The sequence below is a fragment of the Rattus norvegicus genome, chromosome 18 (genome assembly GCF_036323735.1).
Source record: "Rattus norvegicus strain BN/NHsdMcwi chromosome 18, GRCr8, whole genome shotgun sequence".
NCBI classification, from domain to species: domain Eukaryota; kingdom Metazoa; phylum Chordata; class Mammalia; order Rodentia; family Muridae; genus Rattus; species Rattus norvegicus.
This window is the reverse complement of record NC_086036.1, coordinates 25755930-25781563: the sequence shown is the minus strand read 5'-3', so window position 1 is coordinate 25781563 and position 25634 is coordinate 25755930. Positions and strand designations below refer to the sequence as shown.

The 25634-nt window shown below is 44.6% G+C and overlaps 1 protein-coding gene across 6 annotated transcripts in view; it reads left to right on the top strand.

Annotated features, from left to right (window-relative positions):
• The window catches only part of Epb41l4a (erythrocyte membrane protein band 4.1 like 4A), a 210830-nt gene that overhangs the window by 109435 nt on the left and 75761 nt on the right, over window positions 1-25634 (top strand). For 4 of the 6 annotated variants that reach the window (XM_063277376.1, XM_006254584.5, XM_006254583.5 and 1 more), the window contains 7 exons: window positions 8242-8293; window positions 13395-13473; window positions 19086-19183; window positions 20308-20428; window positions 22323-22410; window positions 24559-24647; window positions 25181-25244. In XM_063277376.1, the coding sequence (XP_063133446.1) occupies window positions 8242-8293; window positions 13395-13473; window positions 19086-19183; window positions 20308-20428; window positions 22323-22410; window positions 24559-24647; window positions 25181-25244 (591 nt within the window). Of the gene's footprint in view, window positions 1-8241; window positions 8294-13394; window positions 13474-19085; window positions 19184-20307; window positions 20429-22322; window positions 22411-24558; window positions 24648-25180; window positions 25245-25634 lie in introns of those variants that run through there. The other 2 variants (XM_039096875.2, NM_001107397.2) reach the window with 2 other exon arrangements.

Sequence of the window (25634 nt, the reverse complement as noted above, 5' to 3'; positions counted from 1 at the left end):
GAATAGCTGAGACTGGCAGGGGTGAAGTGGATCATGGGGTGTCTGTAAGATAACAGGAGAGCATGGCACAGATGCAGGCAGGTGGGTAGCTGGAGGGAGGACTGTGTTTGATCTCTTCTGACTGCTTTAGGATGGCAGAGAGAATGCCAAGGGGTCATCTAGGTAGAGAATATGATTTAGCGGGATTCTGTTGGGCACCATGGGCAGTAATGATTTAAAGTGATACCCCCGATTGGTTCAGACGGGAACTGTTTCTCCATTGGCTCATGTGTTACAGACTTGGTCTCCATCCGATGATGTTACTAAGAGGTTAGTAGATCATGAAGCCGTTAACTTCTGTGATGGCGTCATCTACTGATAAGTTCATACTGAATGGACTTTGGGGGATAGGGCCAAGCTGCAGGAGGTGGGTCACTGGAGTTACAGCTCACAGTGTTCAGACCTGAGTTCTCTTTGCTTCCTGCTTACCTGAGATGAAACTAGTCATCGCCTCATGCTCCTGGAACTGCCACCATATGTACCTTAAACCACATGTGCTCAGCCATGGTGACATGATAAGTAGTTAATGTAGAAATGACCTAATATCCCGATGTTGTGATGTCCAAGTCTTCAATTGTGTGTTATCATTGGATGCCTGCATAAGGAAGACATGGTCAGTTGACTCTGTCCACACTCAGTGGACACTACAGAGGGGAGGATGTGTAAGGGACTTGGAGATGATTACAAGTACCTGACGGATGGCTAATAAAGGACGGAGTGAGGGGCTGAGGAAGTGACAATGGAGAGCTAACGGGACCACTGAGGCTGATGTTTTAATGTGGTCAGAGCATTAGAAGAGGGAGTCAGGGAAATAGGAGTTGCTGAGAGTAGGAGCCAGGAAATTCAAGTTTCTAACCAGACTCTTCCAGAGAGTAGAACGTTATCAGTTCTCAGAACCCACGGGTCTGTGCCGTAGGGCGAGTTAACTGCTCTGTGTTTGCGTCTTGGTTTTAAATGGTGACTGTGGTAGATTATATGGTGTAGAGCCATTAAAAGAGTCAACGAGTCTTAATAAAGTCTTCAGTAGTACCTGGCATCTGACTATGATGGGATATGATGGGATAGGAGTAATTAGATTCACCAAGTCCCTTTCTGTTGATATTTCCCAGGGTCTGTGAGTGACCATGATGGGGGCAGTGGTTCTTTATGAGGAGCCAATAGTGATTTGTTGAAACTGACTTCTGCTGAAAAAAATGGGGCTCCCTCCCTCTGTGCAGATAGTTCCAATGACAGGCTGTTGTTTTTGTCCACACTGAGAGGTTGCTCCAGTATAGAACTCAGGTTTTATTCATACCAAGGAGGAAATTAAAGCCATAACCTCTTAATGTTGATTAGAGTCCTTCAGTTCTGTACCCAGGGGTAATGAGCAAAGTACAAATAGCTGTTGTCTCAGACCCAGGCTTCGTGGAGTGCAAGTGTGAATTATGTTGAGTCCTTAATTCCCCAGAATGACCTGTTCTTTTTTCCCTTCCCTCCCCTTTCCTCCCCTCCCCTCCCCTCCCTTCCTTTTTGAGATCTGTGACACAGACTCTTTTTGACTTCTTAAACAAAGAAATTTTCATTATTTTAACATGCATATGGCAATACTTTCATGCAGAAAGCAAGATTAAACCCTCTCTCCTCCCCATGGCATAGGCCTGTAATCCTAGCCACTTGGAAGGCTGAGGCAGAAGAACCATTCAATATATATTTTGAAGGCTGGTGTCTTAGGGTTTTATTGCTGCTATGAAACACCATGACAAAAAACAAGTTGGGGAGGAAGGTGTTTATTTGGTTTACATCTCCAGATCACAATTCATCGTTGGAGGAAGTCTGGACAGGAACTAAAGCAGGGCAGGAACCTGGAGGCAGGAGCTAATGCAGAGGCTGTGGAGGATGCTGCTTACTGGCTTGCTCCTCATGGCTTGATCAGCCTGCTTATTATAGAACCCAGGATCACCAGTCCACGGATGGCCCCACCTACAGTGGGCTGGATGCTGCCCCCTCTCCCCACATTGATCACTAATTGAGAAAATGCCTTACAGCTGGATCTCATGGAGGCATTTACTCAAGGGAGGCTCCTTCCTCTCTGATGACTGTAGCTTGTGTCACATTGATGCCCAAAGCCAGCCAGTACAGTTGGGATATCGATTATTGAACAGTATGAGAATTTAAAATTTTAATCCTGAGACTTTTGCCTGGAAAATTGATGACTTGTGATATCATTAGCTAAGGTGCATAAAAGAAACCCATGGCGTTCAGCCAAGACGGTGAGAGACAAGGAAGGCTCTGTCAATTTCTCCTAGTTACACCAGTGCTGTTATTAAGATTGACAGGCCAGGGTGGAAGGATACCTGGCTGCTTGCCTCGTGTCCTGGAGAAAGAGTGAGAGCAGTAGGACAGTGGTCATGCTGAGGAACTGGGTGTTTGGGGTTTATGGTAATAAGCAGGATTCATGAACTGGGAATGAGACAGTGTCTTAGTTAAGGTTCTACTGCTGTGAACAGATACCATGACCAAGGCAACTCTGTAAGGACAACATTTAATTGGGGCTGGTTTACAGAGGTTCAGTCCATTATCATCAAGGCAAAAGCATGGCAGCATCTAAGCAGGCAGAGTGCAGAACTGAGAGTTCTACATCTTCATCTGAAGGTTGTTAGCTGAACACTGGCTTCCAGGCAGATAGGGTGAGGGTCTTGAGCTCATGCCCACAGTGACACACCTACTCCAACAAGGCCACACCCATTCTAACAAGGCCACACCTCCAAATAGTGCCACTCCCTGGGCCAAGCATATTCAAACCATGACAGACAGAAAGGTATGTTTTGATTTATTGCTATCTTTGTATAGAATAGGATCCAGTCCAGTTTCTCTCTCTCTCTCTCTCTCTCTCTCTCTCTCTCTCTCTCTCACACACACACACACACACACACACACACACACACACACACACACACACAAGAGAGGGTTTAAAATAGAAGGGAACTAGGAGGAAAAGTGACACTGGACTGAGATGCTCACAGTGAATATAGGCTGTTTCTCCTTGGAACCATGTGGCTAGGCAAGATGGCAGTGCACCCTAGCCCAGTCCAGAAATGCCACACCCTGGTGGTCAGCGTCACATAGTGCAATCCTGGAATCTTTGCGTATCTGTTTACTCCCACACTGTGTGGGTGAAAGGACTAGTGTAAGCCCCACTTTTTTTTCTTTCTAAAAATTATCTATCAGCCTGAATTTTGTTACTATGACAGTACTTGTGTCGAGACTGGTACATTACCAAGTAGATTCAGTGTTATGTGTGATCCAAGGGCTAGATGTCCAAGACGAGGCAGACGCACTAGGCCTTGTGCTGTGTCATAACGGGTGAACAAGAGGAAGAGGCAAAGCCGGAAGAGAAGCCTTGCTTCGTAACAACCCTGCTCCCATTCATAATCCTTCCCCAGGAAAGCAGCATCAGTTCACTCAGGAGGGCGGCACCTCATGAACTAATCATCTCTCCAAGGTCACACTCTCTTGGTTACACTGGGGACCAATTTCATCAAGAGTGTTGGGAGAGGACAAATGGTGTCCTAACCACAGCACCGTGCTCGTGAATACTGATGCCATAGCTACCGGGCAGCACCAAATGTAATACGCTGGCTGCTCCCTTGCAAAGGAATATATCGTCACCCAAAAGCAGGTTCACTCGCCTTAACCACAGTTGGGGAGGGTTAGGGAGGTGGTTCAGTTGGTGAAGTGCCCTGACTTGGGTTCCCCAGCACTTACATAAGTGCTGGGCAGGGTGAGGCTTGCCTATAACCCCAAGGGGTGTGGTGCGGTTAGGCAGATCCCTGGAGTTCATTGGCTGACTAACCTAGCCAAGTTAGCGACCTGCAGGCTCAGTGAAAGACTCTGTCTCAAAAAAAAAAAAAAAAAGAAGGTGGAACAGAAAATTAGGAGGAGTTGGGAAGGTCTATGACAAATACATAGTATGCATGTATTAAATTCTCAATTAATAAAAATATACAAAATAGTAAGAACGAGGAGAAGAAACTGAGGACATCTGATACAGACCTCTAGCCTCCACATTCTTCTGCATAAACACACAGGTACACCACATCCACACAGACACACATGTATTTTATAACACACACGGGCATTAGATACAATTGATGTGTATTTTTCTAACAACAACAACAACAGCAACAACAACACCAACTGTAGCATAAACAGATATAGGATGTTGGGGTGATCGACGTGTACTTTATAACAACACACACACAGAGGCATTCCCAACATAAAATATAACGGACATGTATTTTATAGCAATATAAGGTTCTTTATCCCCGTACATAAATCTTGAGGAGTTTTTAATGAACAATTGTTCAGTGTTTTTCTCTTAGTAAAGACTTTTTGCATTTCCCTTGGAGTTTTCTTCGTGTCTAATTTTAATAGCATGTATATACACATTTTAGTGCTTTTCTCGTGCTCTAAATTGTAATTCTGTGTCTGTGTGTCACTAGCTAGGCTTTAAGTACCTTGAGGTTAGAGGCAGGCCCATCTTACTACCCAGAACGGTGCCTGGTGTGACGTATAAGGGATGTGAATAGACAGTGTTCTGTGCATGTTAAGCAGTGTAAAGCCTACCCTGAAACCTTAAGATTGGCACCGTGTGTTCAGTAGCAAGTGTCTGCACCCTTTTTCCTCCTGGGGTTGAGCAGCAGCCTGGTATGTTCAATGTGACCAGACACGTGCTGCGTTTGATGGCTTGTTGATAACTCGTGGTGACAAGTGCCATCGGACGGTGGCTGCTGTTGTTCCAAGGTCGTATCTTTCCCTTGGTTGAACATAAGTGGATTTTGCATCTGAGGATGTTGGCTTGTGAAGCCTGGTAGATTGTGTTTATTATTTACGTTCCGGAGCATTTATCATTGTCTGACCTCCGTCACCTCTGCCTTCCATTTTGATAAAATGAGATTTGTGCCTGGCAAGCCCTGGATGGATGCTTAAGGATCTGACGTGCAGGGAGTTGATTGAATGGCCTTTGATTGAGTCTTGCTTTTCTTCGCTTTGTGCAGAATTGTAATTTTTTATCTCAGCTCCAGGGCTTTATTGTGCTTTTTTACATAAAAATTTAATCATTCTCATGGACAGAGGTTAAACTGTCTAGGTTATCATTACTGGGCTTTGTTTGATACACCAAGGGTTCTTTCCTATCCTGTTGAGATAAAAACTTCCTTTCTGGTTTCTTCTCATGGCCTTTTCAGTGTTAAAAAACAAACAGTTTTCTGAAGTCAGAAATCCAGAAAATAACAGTGTACACACGCATTGAGCATCATGGTGCACCATTGATAGATGAACTTTTATGTTCTTGCCTACCAGCCAAAAATAAGCATTAGAAAGCAGTTCATTACCCAAAATGCCTTGAACTGAAGAGCACATAAAATTTGATACTTTGGAATTATTTTGGAAGATGAAGTTTAGAAGTGTTGCTCTTACTGGGTCCCTCCTGGTGTCAGTCTCCCTTCCCATTCCCCTATTCCTCCTTTGGTGCTGTCTGTGTCCTCTCTGTCTCTCTGTCTCTCTCTGTCTCTGTCTCTCTCTCTGTCTCTGTCTCTCTCTGTCTCTGTCTCTCTCTGTCTCTGTCTCTGTCTCTCTCTGTCTCTCTCTGTCTCTGTCTCTCTCTGTCTCTCTCTCTGTCTCTCTCTCTCTGTCTCTGTCTCTCTCTGTCTCTCTCTCTCTGTCTCTGTCTCTCTCTCTCTCTGTCTCTCCCCCCCCCCTGTGTGTGTGAGATACAAGGCCTAAAATTAAAATCCAGTATTTGGAGTGCTTTACCTCTGGCAAAGATGAGAACCTCTAAGGGCCTATCTGCCTCCAATTCTTGCTCTCATGGGCTTTTATGAATGGGTCACCAGCCGTCAATGACACCTTGAGCCCATCTTGGTGGCATCTAAGAGAAGAGACACGCTGAGCTGCAGAACTATGAGATAATAATACTTTGTTGTTATTTTATTTGTTTTTGTTTTTCTTTTCTTTTTTTCGGAGCTGGGGACCGAACCCAGGGCCTTGCGTTTGCTAGGCAAGCGCTCTACCACTGAGCTAAATCCCCAACCCCTTGTTGTTATTTTAAATATCACCTCCCCCCCCCCCAATCTGTTATGTAGCCATAGAAGTCTAAGCGACTGCTGTGTTTCTTTAGCTTTCCCTCCGGAAAAAAATAGGCATACTTAAATTTTTAAAAATTATTTATTAATCGCCCCCACATATGTGTGTACTTGTTTGTTTTTTGTTTTCTTTTCTTTTCTTTGGAGCTGGGGACCGAACCCAGGGCCTTGTGCTTGCTAGGCAAGTGCTCTACCGCTGAGCTAAATCCCCAACCCCATGTGTGCACTTGTAAGATGAGTATGATATGTGCGTGTGAGGATGGTCATGTGCCATGTTCCATGCATCAAACTCAGGCTTGACAGCGATCGCTGTTACCCTTGGGCCACCTCAGCCTCAAACCTTTCTACTTAACACCAAAGGAAAGAAATAGTCCAGCTCCTGTGCTTTCGTCTCATGGGAAGGATCCTTAGTTTTTTATACAAAGGAGAATGAGTCTGTTTTGTGTCCTAGCACAGTAACAGTGGGTTGATTTTGCTGTACACCATGCGCCCGAATTTCCCAGTGAACCAGAGTTTTAGCACCAAGACAGCCTCTTCTATCATAGTGGGCTCCCGGGAACCCCCCCTGCTTCAAATAACTCTTCTGCTTTAAAGGTGACTCTAGGCCTGGCTGCGTGTGTGCAAGGCCGGACAGCAAACTCTGTTTTAAGTCAGTGCATTTGTGTCTGTTGGTTACTTTGTAACGTCTTAGGAATGTAACATCTCACTGCCGTGAGAGACAGTGGCAAATGATGCAGATGAATTGAGGCTGGTGCTGCAGAGACGGGACTAACTGGGGCACTAGGTATGAAAGCTTATCATATATAATGTGAAGTGGAAGGTAAGGGGATTGCATAACATCAGAACCACCTTATATAACAGTTCACCCAAGGCAGGGGGAGGAAACACTGGTAGATAGGTTCTCCAGGACTTTTCTTGCAGCCCCTGAATCTTTCAGGGGTGTCAGGGTGGAACTGAGTGATCTCATGAGGATAAGGGCAGGAGTGCTAGGAGTTTGGAGGCCATAGTTGTAAAGTGCCAGCTCCTCCCTCCTTGCTGTTAAGAATGGTGCCTTATTTAGACAGACAAAGATGGCACGCGTGCGTGCGTGCGTGCGTGCGTGTGTGTGTGTGCATGTGTTCGGTCCTCCATATTTGTCTAGGATAAATAAACGATGGAAAGGCTTCAACTTTTTACCCCATGGGCCCTTCAGTGCCTTCTGTGGAACCTTTCTACCTTCTTTGGGCTTCTGTGGCTTCTCCTTTCTACTCTTGCAGATGGAGAGCTGAGGCTGGAGGCTGGCTTCTTTTGGTGATCTTTGTTTCACAGAAAAAAAAAAAAGGAAGACCTTCTGCAGAGCCAAGAATTTTCCTATTCCTGTCTGCAATCCTATTCCTTAAAGATTGATTTGAATTAATAAGCTGATACCTTAGATGGGCTAAGGCCGGTTCCCAGGAGTGAGCGGCACACCTTAATAGCAATCGAGTGTTGCATGGATGAGGGTGAGCCAGCAGATAAAGGCTTTATGTGAGTTGCTCTGTTTACTCCGCATAGAAACGCGGTGGGGAGGGATATCCAGGGTTTTCCAGTTCTTTGTCTCCTATTACATGATGATGGCCGGGAGATCGAGGAAGAAATCCCTGTGGATCTTTTGCTCCAGGGTTCAGGTCCTCAGCTGAGCTGAGCTCCTCTCATGGATCCTGAATGATGATTTGAGTTGAATTGATTTTCTTCTTCCTGATCCCCAGTAGCAACTGTTCCAGGGCAGGGAGCAGCTAATGAAGAGGTAGCCACTGCCTTCCAAGTAACCCAGCTCATTCATACGTGTCTGGCTGTTACCCACCCGACAGCGAGTGCAGGCCGGCTGAGAAGCGTTTGCTGCCCTGGCTCTCCGGGCACCAGCAGCGAGTGCTTTTCTCTTTCCTCAGCGTTCTGGCTGCAGAGCACTCCTTGGTGTGTTTGCGGCCGTGACGTGTTGCATGGTTAAGTGTTTACGTGTCAACAACTATTTAAATGCCATTGGAGTAATGCTTGAGACAAGCCTTATGCGAAGGCTGGCGACACGTGTCTAACTGTTATGACTCCCCTTTCTGTCTCACAGTATTGGCTGGATCCCGCAAAAACTCTTGCAGAACACAAGGAACTAATCAACAGTAGGTATTTGATTCTAATTTTTCGAGAGGGTGGTATGGGCAGAGTGAACTGTGTGTGATTAGTTTAGCGCTGGTGAGGGAACAGCGGGACCAGAGAGCAGCACTGAGCTGTGTGCTGTGAGGCTCTCTGCAGACTGGGGGGTGGGGGTGGGCTTAATTTAATCATAAGCTCGGCCGATCTCATGACTGTATGAAGAAGTCCTAGGGATGCACACTCTTCGTTTTTATCTGTGACTTTCCTCTATGTTTGTCTTTGAAACCTTAAAAAGGTGAAAGGCAGAGAGGAAAGCATTTGGTTATGGAGTGTTTCGTTATCCAGGGGACACCCTGTGACTTGTAAAGTTTCTGTGACTTCGGACAGAGATCGTTCCTTGTCAGGAGTTCTCTTTTGGAATGGTCAATATGAATTAATTGGAAGATTTGTTGTAATTAAGTAGTATTCTTTAATCTTTTTTAAAAGATTTATTTTTATTGTATATGAGCACACTGCAGCTGTCTTCAGACACACCAGATCCCATTACAGATGGTTGCGAGCCACCATGTGGTCACTGGGATTTGAACTCAGGACCTCTGGAAGAGCAGTTGGTGCTCTAACCACTGAGCCATCATCTCTCCAGCCCCATATTCTTTAATCTTAATATCCATACCCAAGGTTTTTTCATAAACACATGCGCAAATTTAAGTATGCAAAAGAATAACCCTTTAACAAATTTTTGTGGTAAAATTAGGGAAGTTAAACATTTGAAACATCTTGTGTGTAATTCCGTGACATTTCATAATTCACATTGTTGTGACTCTTGTCATCCACATCATTTTCATTATCCCAGACTGAGCTCTGAGGCTAACTGAGCATTGTATTTAAATTGTGACTGACTGCCAGTCAGAACTAGTGGGCCCCTCTGCCTTTATGATCCGTCTCTCCTATGCCTGTGGGCCCTTTCTCTGTAGTGATGTCAGTTGTGTGAGCTTCCGCGGATCCCAGCACAGGAATCAACTACGCCTCAGAAAGGAACTAAAGGAACTAGAAACCCAAACTGCAGGACCCTCAGGAGCATGTGCAGATTCTCTGAACATCAGCGTCATTGTCACCTTTCTCACCTCCTACCTGTCTGATGGAAATCCACAACATTTACAAAGTATAGCCTGGCCCATCTGAACCAATTAAAAACAATAACCCCCAGAAGCTCAGAACAATTTCAGGAATAATTATTTTAAAAGTAACTTGTGGGTTTCTCATATAAGGAAAAACTGAGGTAATAAAAAATGTAAACGGGCTGGAGAGATGGCTCAGAGGTTAAGAGCACTGACTGCTCTTCCTGAGGTCCTGAGTTCAATCCCAGCAACCACATGGTGGCTCACAACCATCTGTAATGGGATCCGATGCCCTCTTCTGGTGTGTCTGAAGACAGCAACAGTGTACTCACATACATGAAACAAATAAATAAATCTTTAAAAAACAAACAAAAAAAATGTAAACTTCTTAATGGGATACAGTGTCTCATGCCCATAATCCTAGTACTGTAGAGGCTGAGGCATGGGGGTTGCCACCAGTGGAGCCAGCTTGGGCTACATAGTAAGTTCTTGTTTCAACAGGAAGCAGACAGACACAGGGGCTAGTGAGATGTCCCAGTGCTACTCTGCCAGAGGACCTAAGTTTGATTCCCAGTACCTACATGACAGCTCATATCCTGTACGACCCCAGCCCCAGAGGATCCATTCTTGTCTTCTAGGGCTGTAGATTTCCCTACCAAGTGCTCCAGATGAGTTTGCTCCAAAGGTCAGTCTTTCTAGACAGAGCACACACGGTACCACATACCAGGCATGGGTAGGCTTGCTGCTCATCCTTGTGGTTTCAGGCAAGCTGCTTTGCTTGTTTGTGGCTGAGAATGAAATATTCATGAACTTTGGTTGTTGTTTGAGACAGGCTCTCACTGTATATCCCTGACTGGCTTGGAACTCACTATGGACCAGGCTGGTCTTGAACTCACAGAGATCCACCCATCTCTACCTCGTGAGTGCTGATATTAAAGACCTGGACCGACACTGGTCAATACGAACTGACACAAGCCCCTCCCCACGTCAGTGGAAAAGGCCAAAGTCCTCAAAGAAAATTAACTCAAGCCGAGTGTTTTTCACTGTGCATTTTTCAAGTTTCTGCTTAGCTGCTCGTGACTAGACACAGATGAGACGTCTGTGCTGGGTAGGGTCATCTGTCACGTTCCACTGAATGAAAGTAGCTTTGGAGTCTATAGAATGTCTCTTCCCTTTATCCACCTCTCAGTGGCATGCGAGCCTCCCTGCCCCCCTGGGCGCCAGAGACCAGCCGCCTGGCCTGAGGGCACAGGCTCACCCATCTGCTCAGCTTGACTGAAGCAGACCATCAGCCATCCCTGGGCTTCCTGGCTCTTCTAAATATTTAATACTCATCTCCCTCATGTCTGTGTTCAGGGGGAGTAGCGTGTTTGTCAGAAGTACAAGCGGGGATTGAATACACATAAAACCCAGATATATGGAGTTGCGATAGGAAATTAGACTAAAAGTCTTACAATGTAACCTTTGTAAGAAAGCATTAAGTGTAAGGAGTAGCTCATGAAGGAAGGCAGAGCTGGGGGTGGGGGATGGGCCTGCTCTTGATGCCCTGGGTGTTCAGTTAATACAGCTTTGGAAGAGAGTACAAAACATGTGTGACTATGTGATAATAGCTAATAATGTGGTTTGGATATTATAAATTAGCTTTATTTTTATGGCTTGTTCTCCCACCCCCCAGCTTGTAAGTTATGACTTTCATTTATTTAACTAAAAATGAAAGAAGACTAGAGTTTCTTTGTATCTGTTGTATGCTTTCACTAGGCTCCTGGCCCCATGCTTTCTGGGTAGGGGGCGGAGCCCTTGTTGAATCAGTCAGTTGCAACACTGACTGACAATTAATTGGAACGCCAAATAAAAAGTTCCTTTTGAAACAGAGGAGGGGTCTGGCAGTTGGGCCGTGGAGGCAGGAGGATCAGGACTTTACATCAGCCTCAGCTGTACTGGAGATTTGAGGCCAGTGTGAGCTGCATGAGACCCTGTCTTAAAACAAAACCGATGCATATTAGAGCTATTAGTAATTACTGCCAGCTTGGAAACCAGTGCAGACCACATCCATTCACTCAGCGATGAAAACTACTTCTAGGAACAGCGTACTATAATAACAGTACCCCAGGGACCCTCCTTATAAATAAAGCACACTGTGTTTATTTGATCTTTACCAATTGAAGGTGCAATTCCAGGCTTTGGTTTTGAATGTTGAATTTTGTTGTTTGCTGTGTGTGGTAAATAAATGAAAAGAAATATCTTTTTGCATAGGAGAGACTATGTTCTTTGAGAACAGTTTGAGGGGCTAGAGAGATGACTCAGTGGTTAATAGTCCTGGCTGCTCTTAAAGAGGTCCTGGGTTTGGTTCCTGGTTCCCAGATGCAGTTCCCAACAACCTATACATTGAGTTGCAGGGATCTGACTCCTTCTTCTGACCTCTGAGGTAACAGACACACATATAAGCAGGCAAACATTCACGCACGAAAATGGAATAAATGAATCAAATGAATCTTAACAAAAATTAAAAATAGTTTAAGAGTGTACCACATATTGTGCTGTCTCATAGCCTCTCTGGTAATTATTTGGTTTAAGAAATACACATGATTGAGAAAGTTCTAGCTAATTGATTTACAGAATTTTGCTTCTTCCTCTTACCCACTGTTGCCACGGTTTAAATTCTCTCGTGTGTTTTTCCTGACACAAACAACATAGATTAACTTTTTTCCCCTATGAGGTGTCAGGTTTTGTGCTCAGGACTGTAGACTGGCCGCCCTCTCCACACCAGTATGTACAAATCTCTATCTGTTTTGGTGTCCTGGGGCTGGTCCACTGTCCCTCGCCTGTGGCTGACTGACATGGTCCCCTCTGCAGCTCTGCACTTAGAAAAAGAATTTTTATATACAGTTGAAGTGATGAGCGGATGGTTTTTAAAAAAAATTATTTGTCAACATGCTTTTTTGATTATGAAAACAATCTTTCCCTCCTCCCACCTTCCTTCCTTCATGAGTAACTCAAAATAGAAACTGATAAAAATCGTATATAGACTGTCCAATCAGCTTTAAGAACCAGTAACATTGTAGTATGTTTGTAAGTGTTTTCCGTGTTTGTGTGTGAACATGCACTTGCTTTCGGTAGTCTTGACCTTAACTTTTCCATCTTGTATTCTTGTATCTTTAGAAATATTTTGGAAACCTACTTGTGTATGTATGTGTGTCTGCATGTATCCATTGTGTGTATGGGTAGGTGTGTGTGCCTACATGCACACACTAGAAAGGGGTACTTTATTCCCTCAAGACAGGGTCCTTTATGGCACCTGACTGGCAGTCAGAAAGCCCCCCAAAAACTCCCATCTCAGCCCCACACAGTGCTGAGGCCGCAGACACAATTGAACTATATCCAGCTTTTTGCACTGATGTTGGGGTTTGAACTCAGATCCTCTTGTTTATATAGCGAGCACTTTTACCCACTGAGCCATTTCCCTAGCCCCGAATTTTGTTCCCCTCCACCAAGTAAAGAACCTTCCATTTTAGCAATTTAAATTTAAAATCATCAATAGGTTTTAGAAAATGTGTATAAGTTAGGCATGGCGGTACATTAGGGTAGTTTAATTCCAACAGTGGGGACACGGGGGTAGGTGGATCTCTGTGAATTCAAGGCCAGCCTGGTCTGCATAGCAGGTCTCAGTCAGGCCAGCCAGAACTACATAGAGATGCTGACTCATACACGCGTCACACGTGCGCATGAACACGCATACACGCATACACACACACACACACTCACACACACACTCACAGTGTCAGTGGATACATAGTATACCTAGAGGTAAGTTGTAATATTAATATTATTTAATATGAGAGCGTAAAGCTTAGAATATAATTTGTATGTAAGTGAACTGTCAACTGCTTGAAATAGATGGTTTTCATATTTAATGCATTCTCCATATGTGAATATAATTATTTGTTCCTTATTACAGTGCAACGTTGGTTATAATATGAAGTGTAACTAGCTTTCACTGTTTTTTTTTAAGCTGGACCTCCGTATACTTTGTATTTTGGTATTAAATTCTATGCTGAAGATCCATGTAAGCTCAAAGAAGAGATAACCAGGTATGGCATTGACTTTATCTTTGAATAATGTGCTGTGTGAAAGGCTGGATTAAGAGCCGATTAAAAGTTGGGCTGAAACACTTGCCTGTGAATCGAGCCCCGTGTTGCGATGCGTGTGCCGTGAGGATTAAGTTGTAGCCTTGCTGGGGAAATGACAGGACCCGGGTGCCCTGCTGATAGATTTTGCATCTCTGGGATGGGATAGTCTTTGTCATGGTTCAGTCTTCAGCTTTTGTGTTTTTGTAAGAGCACCCACTTGAACTGCAAACGGAGGGCATTTTGATGCTACTTTTGTGTTAATAAATATATACTAAGAAAGCCAGTTATTTTTCTTTAATTAGTTGTAAATGAAATATTGGCTGTTTAAATATTTCATTTATCTCTGCAGGAAATGAAAAGATAAGTCACTTTTAATATTAACAGAGGAAATAAAAGATCAGCATTATAATGTATTATTTTGTCTTTCTTACCAAAAAAATATTTCAGTAAAGACAGATTTTCTCGTTGGTATTGGTTAGATAGATCACCAAAATACTCCACAGCCTCTGTAGAGAAGGCCATGGCCTTCCTGATGAACTTCCTTGGCTGATGAACTGGCTGTGAAAGCAAAAGCGTTTGTCATAACTCATTCAGTTAATTTTCCAGGGAACTTTTATTATGGACTGAAATAAAGCTTCATACATTGTGGGGAAAGCTAAAATTCAGATCAACAAAGACAATCTGTGTGGGTTTTATTTTACCCCTTTCTAGTCCATCCTTTTATATGTGCATCTGCATGTGTGTGGGGCTGTGCACACGCAGAGGTTAGAGGTCAGAGGTCAGGTAGGTATCTTTTGCAATCGTTCTTCCTTTTTGAGACAAGGTCTTTTATTGAGCCGGAAGCCAGTTTGGCTAGACTGGCTGACTAGCCAACCCCAGGGAAATGTCTGCCTCTGTGACCCAGTGGTGGGCTTGTAGGCATGCACCCTTGTGCCTGGCTCCTGACATGGTGCCAGGGATTCGAACTCATGCCCTCGTGCTTGCTCAGCAGCAGGCACTGTGTGGACCTGGCCGTTTCCCCGCCCCCTTTGCATTCTTGTGCTTTTCTGCTCAGACTTTCATCTTTATTTTGTCCTCATTGGGCTTTCCCGTCCCACTTTGATAAGGGACATTCGGTTTAAAAGCAGCAAAAGTCCATTATTTTGATGGATTCTGCCTCGGTGTCTGTCTCAAAAGACTTTTGTAATCAAGCATTGTGTAAGGTGATGTGTGTTTGATTGCTAAGTACTTAGTCAACGTGAATTCTAAGTAGTCCACCCTCTGTCCTGACGGTACAGTGAAGTTGCACTCAGAGTTAGTTTCCAAAATTGTTTGTGTTAAGGAGGGGGAAAAACAAGTTTATAATCCATTTCTTTACCTGCGTTTAACTCATATTAATGGGGAACAGAAAATTTCCTTCTGAATCAACTGACGCTGATGCCCCGCAGCGTTGCAAGCACAGCCATTTCTCTTTGGGCATCGCACCAGATGCTACAAGAACCAAATGACACGAATAGCTTATAGGTAGTGACTAGAAACAAACTTAAACATAGGTAAGCTAAATGCATGTTTAATAAGCGATCACTAGGTGATAGGCAGAGGACGATGCTGTGGGCTCCCGTGAGTCGCTGCACCGACAGGTCCATGATGCAACAGACTGGTGAACAGATGGCGTAGAATAACGTGTGTGTGTGTGTGTGTGTGTGTGTGTGTGTGTGTGTGTGTGTGTGTGAGTGTGAGTGTGTGTGAGTGTATGTGTGTGAGTGTGTGTGAGTGTGAGTGTGTGTGAGTGTGTGTGAGTGTGTGTGAGTGTGACTGTGTGTGAGTGTGACTGTGTGTGTGAGTGTGTGTGAGAGTGTGTGTGAGTGTGAGTGTGTGTGAGAGTGTGTGACTGTGTGTGTGAGTGTGTGACTGTGTGTGTGAGAGTGTGTGTATGTGTGACTGTGTGTGTGAGTATGTGACTGTGTGTGAGTGTGAGTGTGTGTGTGAGGAGTGTGTGTGAGTGTGTGAGTGTGTGTGAGTGTGTGTGAGTGTGTGAGTGTGTGAGTGTGTGTGTGTGTGTGTGTGTGTGTGGAGTGTGGTGCACAGGTGTGTAGAGGTCAGTCTTCTTTCTTACCGAGGTAGGTTATCTCTTGGTTTGGCTGCTGTGCTGTGCTGTACACTCCTGAATGGACCGGCTCAGGAGCGTCCATTGTGTTTTCCTGTCCCTGGCTCCCATCTTGTGGTAGGAATGCTGGGATTGCAGTTACCTACTCCCACATCATCTGGTTCCGGAGGTGGAACTCAAGTCACCAGGTTTGCTCAGCAAACATTTTTATAGGCTGAGCTATTTCCCAGGTTAAAAGCTAAAACTGAAACTCAAAAGCAAAAACTCCCTTATGTGCAATTAAAGGAAAACCATTTTTGTGGCTAGTATTTCCAAACTAAGTTTCAGTGCTTTCACGTTTAAGTTCAGGTAGGCATCCTAACACTTGAGAAACTGGGGCAGGAGGATTGCTCTCAGTTGAAGACCACAAAACGAGCAAGAAAACAAACACAGATTTCAAGAAGATGCTTATCTTGATTCTGTTCTTTGGGGTGTTGGTCCGGCCTACTCTGTAGTGGTTTTCGCGTTTTTATAATTTTATATGAACTATAAGGTAATGGAAACTTTTGTGTGTATAGTCTTTCATCTGACCGGTTGTGTAATTTTGAGAAAATTGTGTAACTTTTTTTTTAAAGATCCCAGTTTCCTGACTACATAACAGAATCACAGGGTTTCCATGTAAATAGATTTTAAAATATCATAATATTTCATATATCTTGCTTGGACCTTGCTGTTCAACTAGTTCTGTTCTGGTAAGTGGGATTTTATATTTGTATAGAAAGGTGACCGGGGGAGTGCAGCCACTTGGCGCACACAAGCACCGACTCGTGTGCACACGCTGTAAATGCTCAGTAGATGGGTAGGGCAGCTGGGGTGGGACAAATGGTAGTTTGTATTTCATTGCTTCAAGAAATAGAAAAAGATCACCGTGGAGCCCTGAGATTGGTCCAGGTCTATCCACTTAATCAGAACTGTCTAGGTGTATGAGTGCCTTTAGCTATGCGTCAACCTATCCCGTCTTCAGAGCATGCGTGTCTGGAGTCGGCGTGTTAAGACTGGGTCTCCTCACTTGCTCTCTGTCATTCAGGAGCCGCGTGGAGCGTCCTGCTCTGTGTGACTGTCTGAAGAGAAGTTCTGGCTTCCATCTCTGGAAGGAAACATTTTTGTATTTCTAACTGTGTAAGGTGTTTTCTTTGAGGTTTTTTAAATGACCTCTTAAGGAGGTCATTTTAGTTCCTAAAGTGTTTCATAGGATTTTAGTATTAAACTCACCCATTTTCATTACCTGGCCCTTGATCTCTAGCAAGAGAGTTGGTCCAAGAATTAAGCGTGTATCTTACCATCTACTGCACATGAGCTTAACCTGAAGGCTAAGGAGGTTTTTTTTTTTTTTTTTGTAGGGTATTTAAAAAATCCTCTTTATTGTAAAGGATGGGAAGTGGGATACATGTGGGACAACAGACCAGGTTAAAACATGCAAAGACCGGGAGAGTTAGGTTAAACAGGACGGCAGACAAGGTTAAACACACAAGGGTCCTGGACGGTGTGGAGAGGACAGTTACAGCCATAATAACAGTTACAGTCAAATATTTGTGATTGAATGTGGCTGTCAGGGATGGTTTTCCTGCATTCCTAGGTCCCTCACATGGCACCTAAGAGCATTGTGTCAGCTCCTACAGCAGCCAGTGAGGAGGTTTTGCCTCAAGCCTGCACCCACACTCCAGCTTGATATCAGTCTTCTGGAAATGGCCAGTGTGGTCTCTACCATTTAGATTTCTTCATAGGGCTTTAGCTGTAAGCATTTGGAGGAGGGGCATTTATCACAGAGGATTTCTACACTTGATTTATTTTTCTTATCTTTGCTTCTCCCTGTGGCATCAGGCATCATCACCTTACAGAGGAAGGGAGATCACAGGGCAGCCTGAAGGATGTGGATATATGAAGGCACATTAGTGGCAGCAACTGGATACAGTGTGCTGGTTTGTGTGGATGCGTGTGTGTGTGTGTGTGTGTGTGTGTGTGTGTATGTGTGTGTGTGTATGTGTGTGTTGGTGTCTCTTTTTGTGTGCGTGTGTGAGTATGTGTGTTTACGCACATGCATGTGTGGATGCCTGTGTGTATGTGTGTGGATGGGTATGTTAGTGTCTCTTTGTGTGTGTGTGTGTGTGTGTGTGTGTGTGTGTGTGTATACAGGTGTCTTGGTGTCTCTTTGTGTGTATGTGCACGTGTTCACATGTGTGTGTGTGTATTCATGTGTGGATGTATGTGTGTGTATATACAGAAGCATGGGTAAGGATGCATGTGTGGATGCATGTGTGTGTGCATGGATGCATGTGTGGATGCATGTGTGTGTGCATGGATGCATGTTGGATGCATGTGTGTGTGCATGCATGTATAGATGCATGTGTATGTATGTATAGAAGCATGTGTGTGTATGCATGTATGGATGCATGTCTGTGTGTGTTTGTGTGTGTGCGTGTAGGCCAGAGGTCACTGGGTGTCATTCTTCAGGCACTGTCCACCTTGAATCTGGAGATGAGTGTTCTCATTCCATCTATTCCTCGATTCCATCAGTTAGCCTCGGTTTGCCTGGCAACTCCAGAAATTTGTTCCTATCTGCCTCCTGCCAGCTGGGTGTATAAGCGTGCTGCCGTATCTGCGTTTCAGTGCAGGTTCTTGGGATCAGACTCCGGTTCTGCTTATACACTGAGTGAGCGCTTTATCAACAGCGCCATCCTCCAGCCCACGTATAGTCTCCTGACTGGGAGAGTTCTGGGATCCAACTCCTTGGGCTATAGTTCTGTTTCTGCTGCTTAACTGGCAGTGAGATCTTGGGCCAGTTACATCATTTGTGCAATGAAGATAACAGGGCTGGCCTCGATTTTCCTGGGTTATTGTATGTAAAAGCCACAGAAGGCCTTAGTCTTGACAGTGCTGAAAACACTCCTTGGCACCATGACAATAAAGGTAACAGGGAGCGAGCCAAGCCGAAACAATGAGCCGAGTCTTACTGCGTGGGAAGACAGATGGGAAGACACCACAGTGTTGACTCTGGCTGGGACACATGCTTTGGGGCCCTGTAGATGACACATAAAATCCAGGCAGGGTCCTTGTGAGAACAGCATTTGCTGATGTACTGACAGCGTTTATACTGATGATGGCGACTCTACTTTTAACCTTCTCACTGACCCCATGAGTTGGTGCTGTCCTTTCCCAGTCCTGAGAGGTTGCAGCCTTTAGAGAAGCTAATGAACAGTGTATGGCTACAGATGCAGCGCGAGGCAGAACCACTGTGCAGGCCAGAAAGTTTGCCGAGAGACTTCAGTAACCCAGCATGGCCGTGTGACGTGGGTTAGGTTGATTTCATCCCTCTTTGTTTGCAGAAGGCTGGGAGTGACTTTTTTTTTTTAATTGAAGATGCTTGTTTTCTCTTGCTGGTCAGGGCCTGAAGCTTCAAGTCTGAGCAGCACCAGAGAGTGTTAATCTCCTTTCTCCATTTCTCTTTTAGATATCAGTTTTTCTTACAGGTGAAGCAAGATGCCCTTCAGGGCCGTCTGCCTTGTCCTGTCAATATTGCCGCTCAGCTGGGAGCCTATGCCATCCAGGGTATGTTCTGCAGTCCATTTGCCTCAGAAATGCTTGAGGGGAATAGTTGAATTTTTTCATTTGTATGTAAGCTTATATACTTTTTTGCAACTCTTCTTATTAGATACTATTTTGGAAAATAAAATGCAACCAATCAGAATTCAAATCTTGACCTTCAAAATCCCTTCAAAAGATATAAGAATGAAGCTGGCTAACCTTTTTCCTTAAAGGGGTTGGTATGGTTCTAGAAATGGTTCTAGCTTCAGGATTAACCCTGATTCCTAAGTAGAAAGCCACAGCCCCTTTCGATTCTCCCCTCTGCCTGAGTTCTGTGACTCTGTAAGCCCAAGCCCATCCCTGTCCTGTCTCAGAGACTACACCATGGCTGTCAGCATGATGACAGCAAGCCCAGAATGATACTTGCTGAGTCAACATGGCGGCCATGTCAGGTGACTCTGAGTTAGTCAGTCCCTTTGAAAGCTAAACCTGGGCACGTTTCAAATTTGGTGTTGGAAAACTGAGGTAGATAGCTTGGTCTTTGAGACACTAGTAGACTAGACATTAAATAGACTAGATGTCCCCAGCAGAATGTTAACTTGATAAGCTGACTTGGGGCTTCGAAGGTAGATTATTGGAGGAAGAAGTGGTTTGCTTCTCTGTTGAAGGTTGTCAGACAGACCAAGTCTGTCACGTGCAGCATGGTTCCTTTGAGTACCACATTTACTCTCTTGGTTTCATATCCGAGAAGGAACATGGATCATACCAGTGTTGCCAGAATATATAACCTTAAACTCAAAACGCGTGCATTCACTGTATTCGTAAATACTGATAAGAAGAATTGAAATAAAATGATGGCAGACTGTGGGAAAGCAAACGAAACACTCTGTTTTCTAAATCCTGGTTTGTTTATACCACACTCATGTCTGTGGTGAAGAGTTTTCTTTGTCGTGTTTTATTAAAGCCATCGAGTGGTTACCTTAGCTGTGTCGTTTTATTGATAAAAGCATTTGGAGAAAAACGTTTAAGCATGGTAGAAGATTCCTGTTCCTCTACTTTTAGAAGCACTTCCCACAAATACTGTTACCTGTGACAGCGAAGGAAAAAAACTATATGAATAAAAAGTAAAAAGTTATTTTCTTTTCCAGCCGAACTGGGAGACCACGACCCATGTAAGCACACTGCGGGGTACGTGTCGGAGTACCGGTTTGTTCCTGATCAGAAGGAAGAACTGGAAGAATCTATAGAAAGGATTCACAAGACTCTAATGTAGGCTCATTACCTGTCGCGACAGCCCTCATCAGTGACAGCCAAGACAGTTACAAATTTTCCCCGTGATAAACATCCCTGCGCTGTGAGCGCTCGTTTGCTTCTTTTACAACAGTAAATGCTCAGAAAGCCCCAGCTCTCCAGATAGTGTAGAGGAGACCTATTCCTAACCTGGTACTTAATCCGCCACGGCTGCGATCCAGGACTCCTAACCTCTCGTCCCTGTATAATTCCCGTAGAGAAAATTGATTTTGTATGGGTTTGGGCACTGCGAGCTGCGTTCTGTCATTTTTCTCATCACTAGTAACCTGTGAAATCTTATAATGTGTAAATACTACTTCTAAGTATATGAAAATAGCTAAACACGCCTTCGTGTGTTTGAGATTTGCCCAGTAGTGAGTATATACATCTTTAGAATTAGAAACAAAAATCCTATCTAGGCCATGCTATGTGAGCCTGTGCGTGAAGACACTAATGTATAGCTTCTGCAGGTGTTATGCCAACCCCGAGGCACTGTGAGGGTCCACCTGCTCCCCTGAGAAGACTTTCAGTTAATTGCCCAGAGCAGTGACGTTATAATTTCATTATACGTATTTTGGTTAAATCCTCTGTACTGATTAACTTCACTCTTTTGCTTCTTGTGTAACATTCCCCTTCAAATATACTTAGTTACAGATCTATTATAGTTAAGAAAAATGTAGAATTAATCTGCTCAGCAAAAGTGTTTGCTGAGTGGATCTGCCTCAGTGGTTAGCGGCAGAAGTCAGTTGTGGAATAGCAATCGGAGGAGCTGGCTCTCCATCTTGGATTAGCATGCACTAGAATGCTCTCTTGCCGGGAGAGAGAATCCTTCATTTGAAGGTTTTTGCTGAAGTGGATGCTAACAAGAGAGAGCTTGTTACACATTATAAAGGGCAGTGTGTTTGGCACGGACTGTGAATACTAATTCTACTAGGAGTTTGAAAGTCTAACTGCATTTTGAAATTATAGGGTTTCGCTAAAGGCCCTTGTACGTGTTTTATGCACTTGTGTGGCCGGTTGTCTAGGAACGAAGCAGGATCAAAGTTTGGCGGTTTTCTTATGACCGGTTTATGAAGAACGTTCTTCCAGGCTTTCGTCTAAGTGCACAGTGGCGAAAGTGAGGGGACACATCAGAGAGCATGTCTCAATTCCGAGACGGTCTTAGCAGCTTTTATCTTTTGTTAGCCATCACCCCCCACATACCCCTTACACACTCACAGCTCCCCCCACCAGTTCATCCGTGGAGCGTCCTGGCAGATGCTCGCCCTTATTAAGAGCAAATGGTGTTTTCTGGATGTTCTCCAGTGAAGGCCTTAGGAAAATTTCTGTCCTGGTTTATGAAAGCGACAAGCACTGTACAGTTTCTGTACGTTAGCTAATGTGCTTCCAGATGGCACCTGTGCTCACGAGCTGCTGGCGTGACCCCTGCTGGGCAGGGCCCTTCAACTGTGTGCCCGGTGTGGTGCCAGCTCCAGTTGCTCCTGAAGTGTGGCTGCCTCTGCTGCTGCCACCGCTGCTTCTGGTGTGTGGAGACGGCTTGCTCCTTGGGAAGTGACTTTTTTTTTAATTTGAACGTTTATATTCCCAGTAATCTCTTTGGGAGCTTTTTAAACAGAAAAACTTTTAACACATACTGAGAATTTGGGAATAGATGGTAAGGAGCAGAAGTAGGCCTGGTAAATGAAATTAACTTAACCTAAATATTACCTTCCTGTCACCTAGAAGGTCGAGTCCTTCCGAGGCACCGAGCCTTAGCCCTTGCTAAGTTAGTGCAGAATGTTCCTTGTTTGCCCAGAGAACACCATGGAGTGTCCTTCTCTGTGAGTGGAGTAGCTCTCGGTAAAACGCAGCGTTGTGTTTATTCTGGGTGTAGGGGTCAGGCTCCTTCCGAAGCTGAGCTGAATTACTTGAGGACTGCGAAATCCCTGGAGATGTACGGCGTTGACCTCCATCCTGTCTATGTGAGTAACGTTTAATTAAAACAAAATATTGTAAGCGGATGACATTTTTGTTAAAAAGTCAGAGAAACTCCCTGAGGGAAGCTGCGGCCCTCCTGTCTAGCAAGCAGAGGATGACACCGCCTCCCGTGGTTTCAAACTGAAAGCAGCCCTTATGCAGAGCAAACCCTAATGAGTTCTGCATAAAAGTCAGCGATTATATTTCCAAGTGTTGAAAACAATCAACTGGGCTTGCAAACACAGTCTGGATAACAGTTCCAAAGGGCTCAGCTAAATGTCAAAACGGTTTAAAAACCAGTCTGTAATTGACGCCATTAGAAAATGGAAGAAATTTCTAAAAATAGATTTTTTTTTGTTATGGCTGAAAAAATAAGGTTTTTGCCAGGTAAAGTAGGTGTTGGGCAGCGGTCCTGGCTGGTGGATGGAGTTGAGCGGATAGTGTTCTGTTGACAGGAGAGCGGTCGCTAGTGGTTGGCTGTTTTCTTCAATAGCCTGGAAACCTGCCAGGTGTTGTCGGTGAGCGTCCATCAAATCCTTCCCAAATATCCTAGAGCCAGGTCCTACCCTCTCCAGCATTTCTCTGAGTATCTCTTTCATATTTGCACCCCTGCATTTATTTTATAGCATGTCTTTGGCTCATTAGTAGTTTCTAAAACAAGAAACCTATTAATTCATGTTTCCTATTAATTCAGTCATTCAGGAGTTTGCTGTGTAGCCCAGACTGGCTCAAACTTTGCTTGTCTTTATGTGTGGGGTGCCCGGATTCCAGGCACCTGCCATTGTTCCTGGTTCCTAGTAATTTTTAGAGTTAGAAACATCCTTGAGTATGCATTCAGTGTGTCAGTGGAAGTTACAGACTTGGAGGAGGCAGAAGTTCTCCGGTATTAGATGCTGGTCTCGTTGGAGAATGAAACAATGCTTGGCTGCCTTAAGTGCGCCTGTGAGGTCTGGGTGGCAGAGTTCTGAAATCTTAGCACTCTGGTCCCAGGTCGAGGCAGGGCCGTCTCATTTGAGACCAGCCTGGAAAGGCAACGGAGAGAGGAAGGACATACCAGAGAGAGGAATCTTTAAAACTTCGAGAAGTTGTTGTTGTCTCCCTTGCTGGCCAGGTCAATCCTGGTAGGTTTTGAGGTGTTTAAAAGATACACCTCCTGGGAAATGTATAGAGGCTCCTGCATTGTGCTTGTGGAAAATTCTGCAATGTTTATCTTGATTCATATTCAACTTTTCCAGTTTGGGAGGGTGGTGGTGAGAACCTCTGGGAAATGACCCGGGTGTGTTGGGTCTTCCTTCCCTCCGAGGATGAGTTTCTGGAGACAGAGGTTGGATTTCTCTGGAGCAGTCGTCTTCTGCTTGCAGGAAGCAAGTGTTTCAGCGGACAGCTCCGTGCATGTTCTTGGTATCCACTTGGCCTGCGGCTCTGCCATCCCAGGGTCCTGTCTTACTATTTGAGATTTACTGTTGCCTGGAAGAGAAGGTTCTCCGGGGTTTATGAGAAGACGTTGCTCTTCTCAATTTTTGAGAAGCCTCAAAGTTACTAGTGGAAGTAGGAGGGGCCATGATAGATGTCAGGAACTCAAAGCCTCTGTCTGCAGGCAGCTGCCTAAAATTTCTCCTGGTCAAAGCTGGGCCTCACAGCTTTATCCACACCTGAGAGCAAAACCAAGACAAACGTCCCTTGACAGAAGCCTGCAGGTCTCAGGTTGTGGCTACAGGATTCTTTGAAGCCCAGGTATGTGTTTACACTCTGCCTCCTTCACTGGATGGTCTGAGGTAACCGATTTGGTGGCTCATCCTCATCTGGATTTTAAGCTGCATGGTGATTCCACCTAGGTTTAAGGACCCGTGCATAAGCAGGGTTGGACTGTGTGTCAGTAACTGCTCCTTTTTATGAACGGAAGTCACAAGTATAGATTCAACGCTAGGAAACCTACTCGGGAATTGGGGGGGAAAGAACGTCAAGTTAATTACTATTGAAGGTTAGATAGTGTTTTGTTTATTTGATGTCTTTCAAAGCCTGAATCCAATATTACTCCAACAAATTACATCTGTACGGCCAATGAAAGTTTTCACCAAGAGGTTCTTTATGAATAAGGGAACGGTTTTAGGAATATATGTTTTGTTTGTTTGTTTGTTTGTTTGTTTTTTCAGGGAGAAAATAAGTCCGAGTATTTCTTAGGATTGACTCCAGTGGGTGTTGTCGTCTATAAGAATAAAAAGCAAGTGGGGAAGTATTTCTGGTAGGTATAACTTGGGGACAGCATCAGTGTTAAAGTGTGTGCTTGTATCCACTGGGCTTTGGGGGGCTTGCAACTTGTGTCTTTTCAGTAGTGAGTTGAAAGGCATATGAAATTGATTGTAAGTTTATGTAACTTCTTTGTAACGTTCAGTTGTTGTTCTGGGCTCCTAGTTTATGGAACTCCGTAGTAGGATTTCCCACCCACTCTCTCCCCGTGTGCTGCTGGACCATGTATCCAGGACTAACTGGTGTTTTAGCTCTAAGAGCAGGAGTGGAGGGATTGGGAAGGCCCTGTGTATGTCTGGAAGGTACCTCTAGGCCTGGGGACTCCGAGCTTGTTTGTGCGTTAGTGAAGAAACAGGACGTAAGGAGGATGCCCAGAGTCGAGGATGTCCAGGGATGCCCTGCAGCGTCCGCCACAGTAGAAAAGAGCCTGCATTTCTCAAGCCTTTTCTGCTGGATGCCTCTATGAATTTCTGAAAAACGTCGAGCCCTGGAAACAGCAAGCACGACACTATCTGCTTTGTCTTTCAGGCCTCGGATTACCAAGGTGCACTTCAAGGAAACCCAGTTTGAACTCAGAGTCTTGGGAAAAGACGTAAGTTTCTGTGGGCATCTAGCTGCTCTGTGAGAGGAGAGGATGCTGTCTGATCATTAGTCACTTAAGAGATACGTGGAGTGAAGCTACCATGCTTTCTTCAACTGTGGCCTTGCAGAACAAGGTTGATTATGTCACACACACATTTCTTCAGAGGGGGAAGAGGAATGGTGCCGGGGAAATGCCATTTCAGTTTTAGCAAATGAAAGCAAACCTTTCCAGGCAGAGGAGAGAACAGGGTGATCTGGGTTATATCTCAAAGTTGCTTTTCACTCCTGCCTGTGAAGGTGGGATTCATGTAATCTGAAAGGCATAGGCTGTGCGAAACTGCAGAAACGCATCTTCATTTTGCTCTGAAGTAAACAGAACAACCCACTGGGGATCAGATGG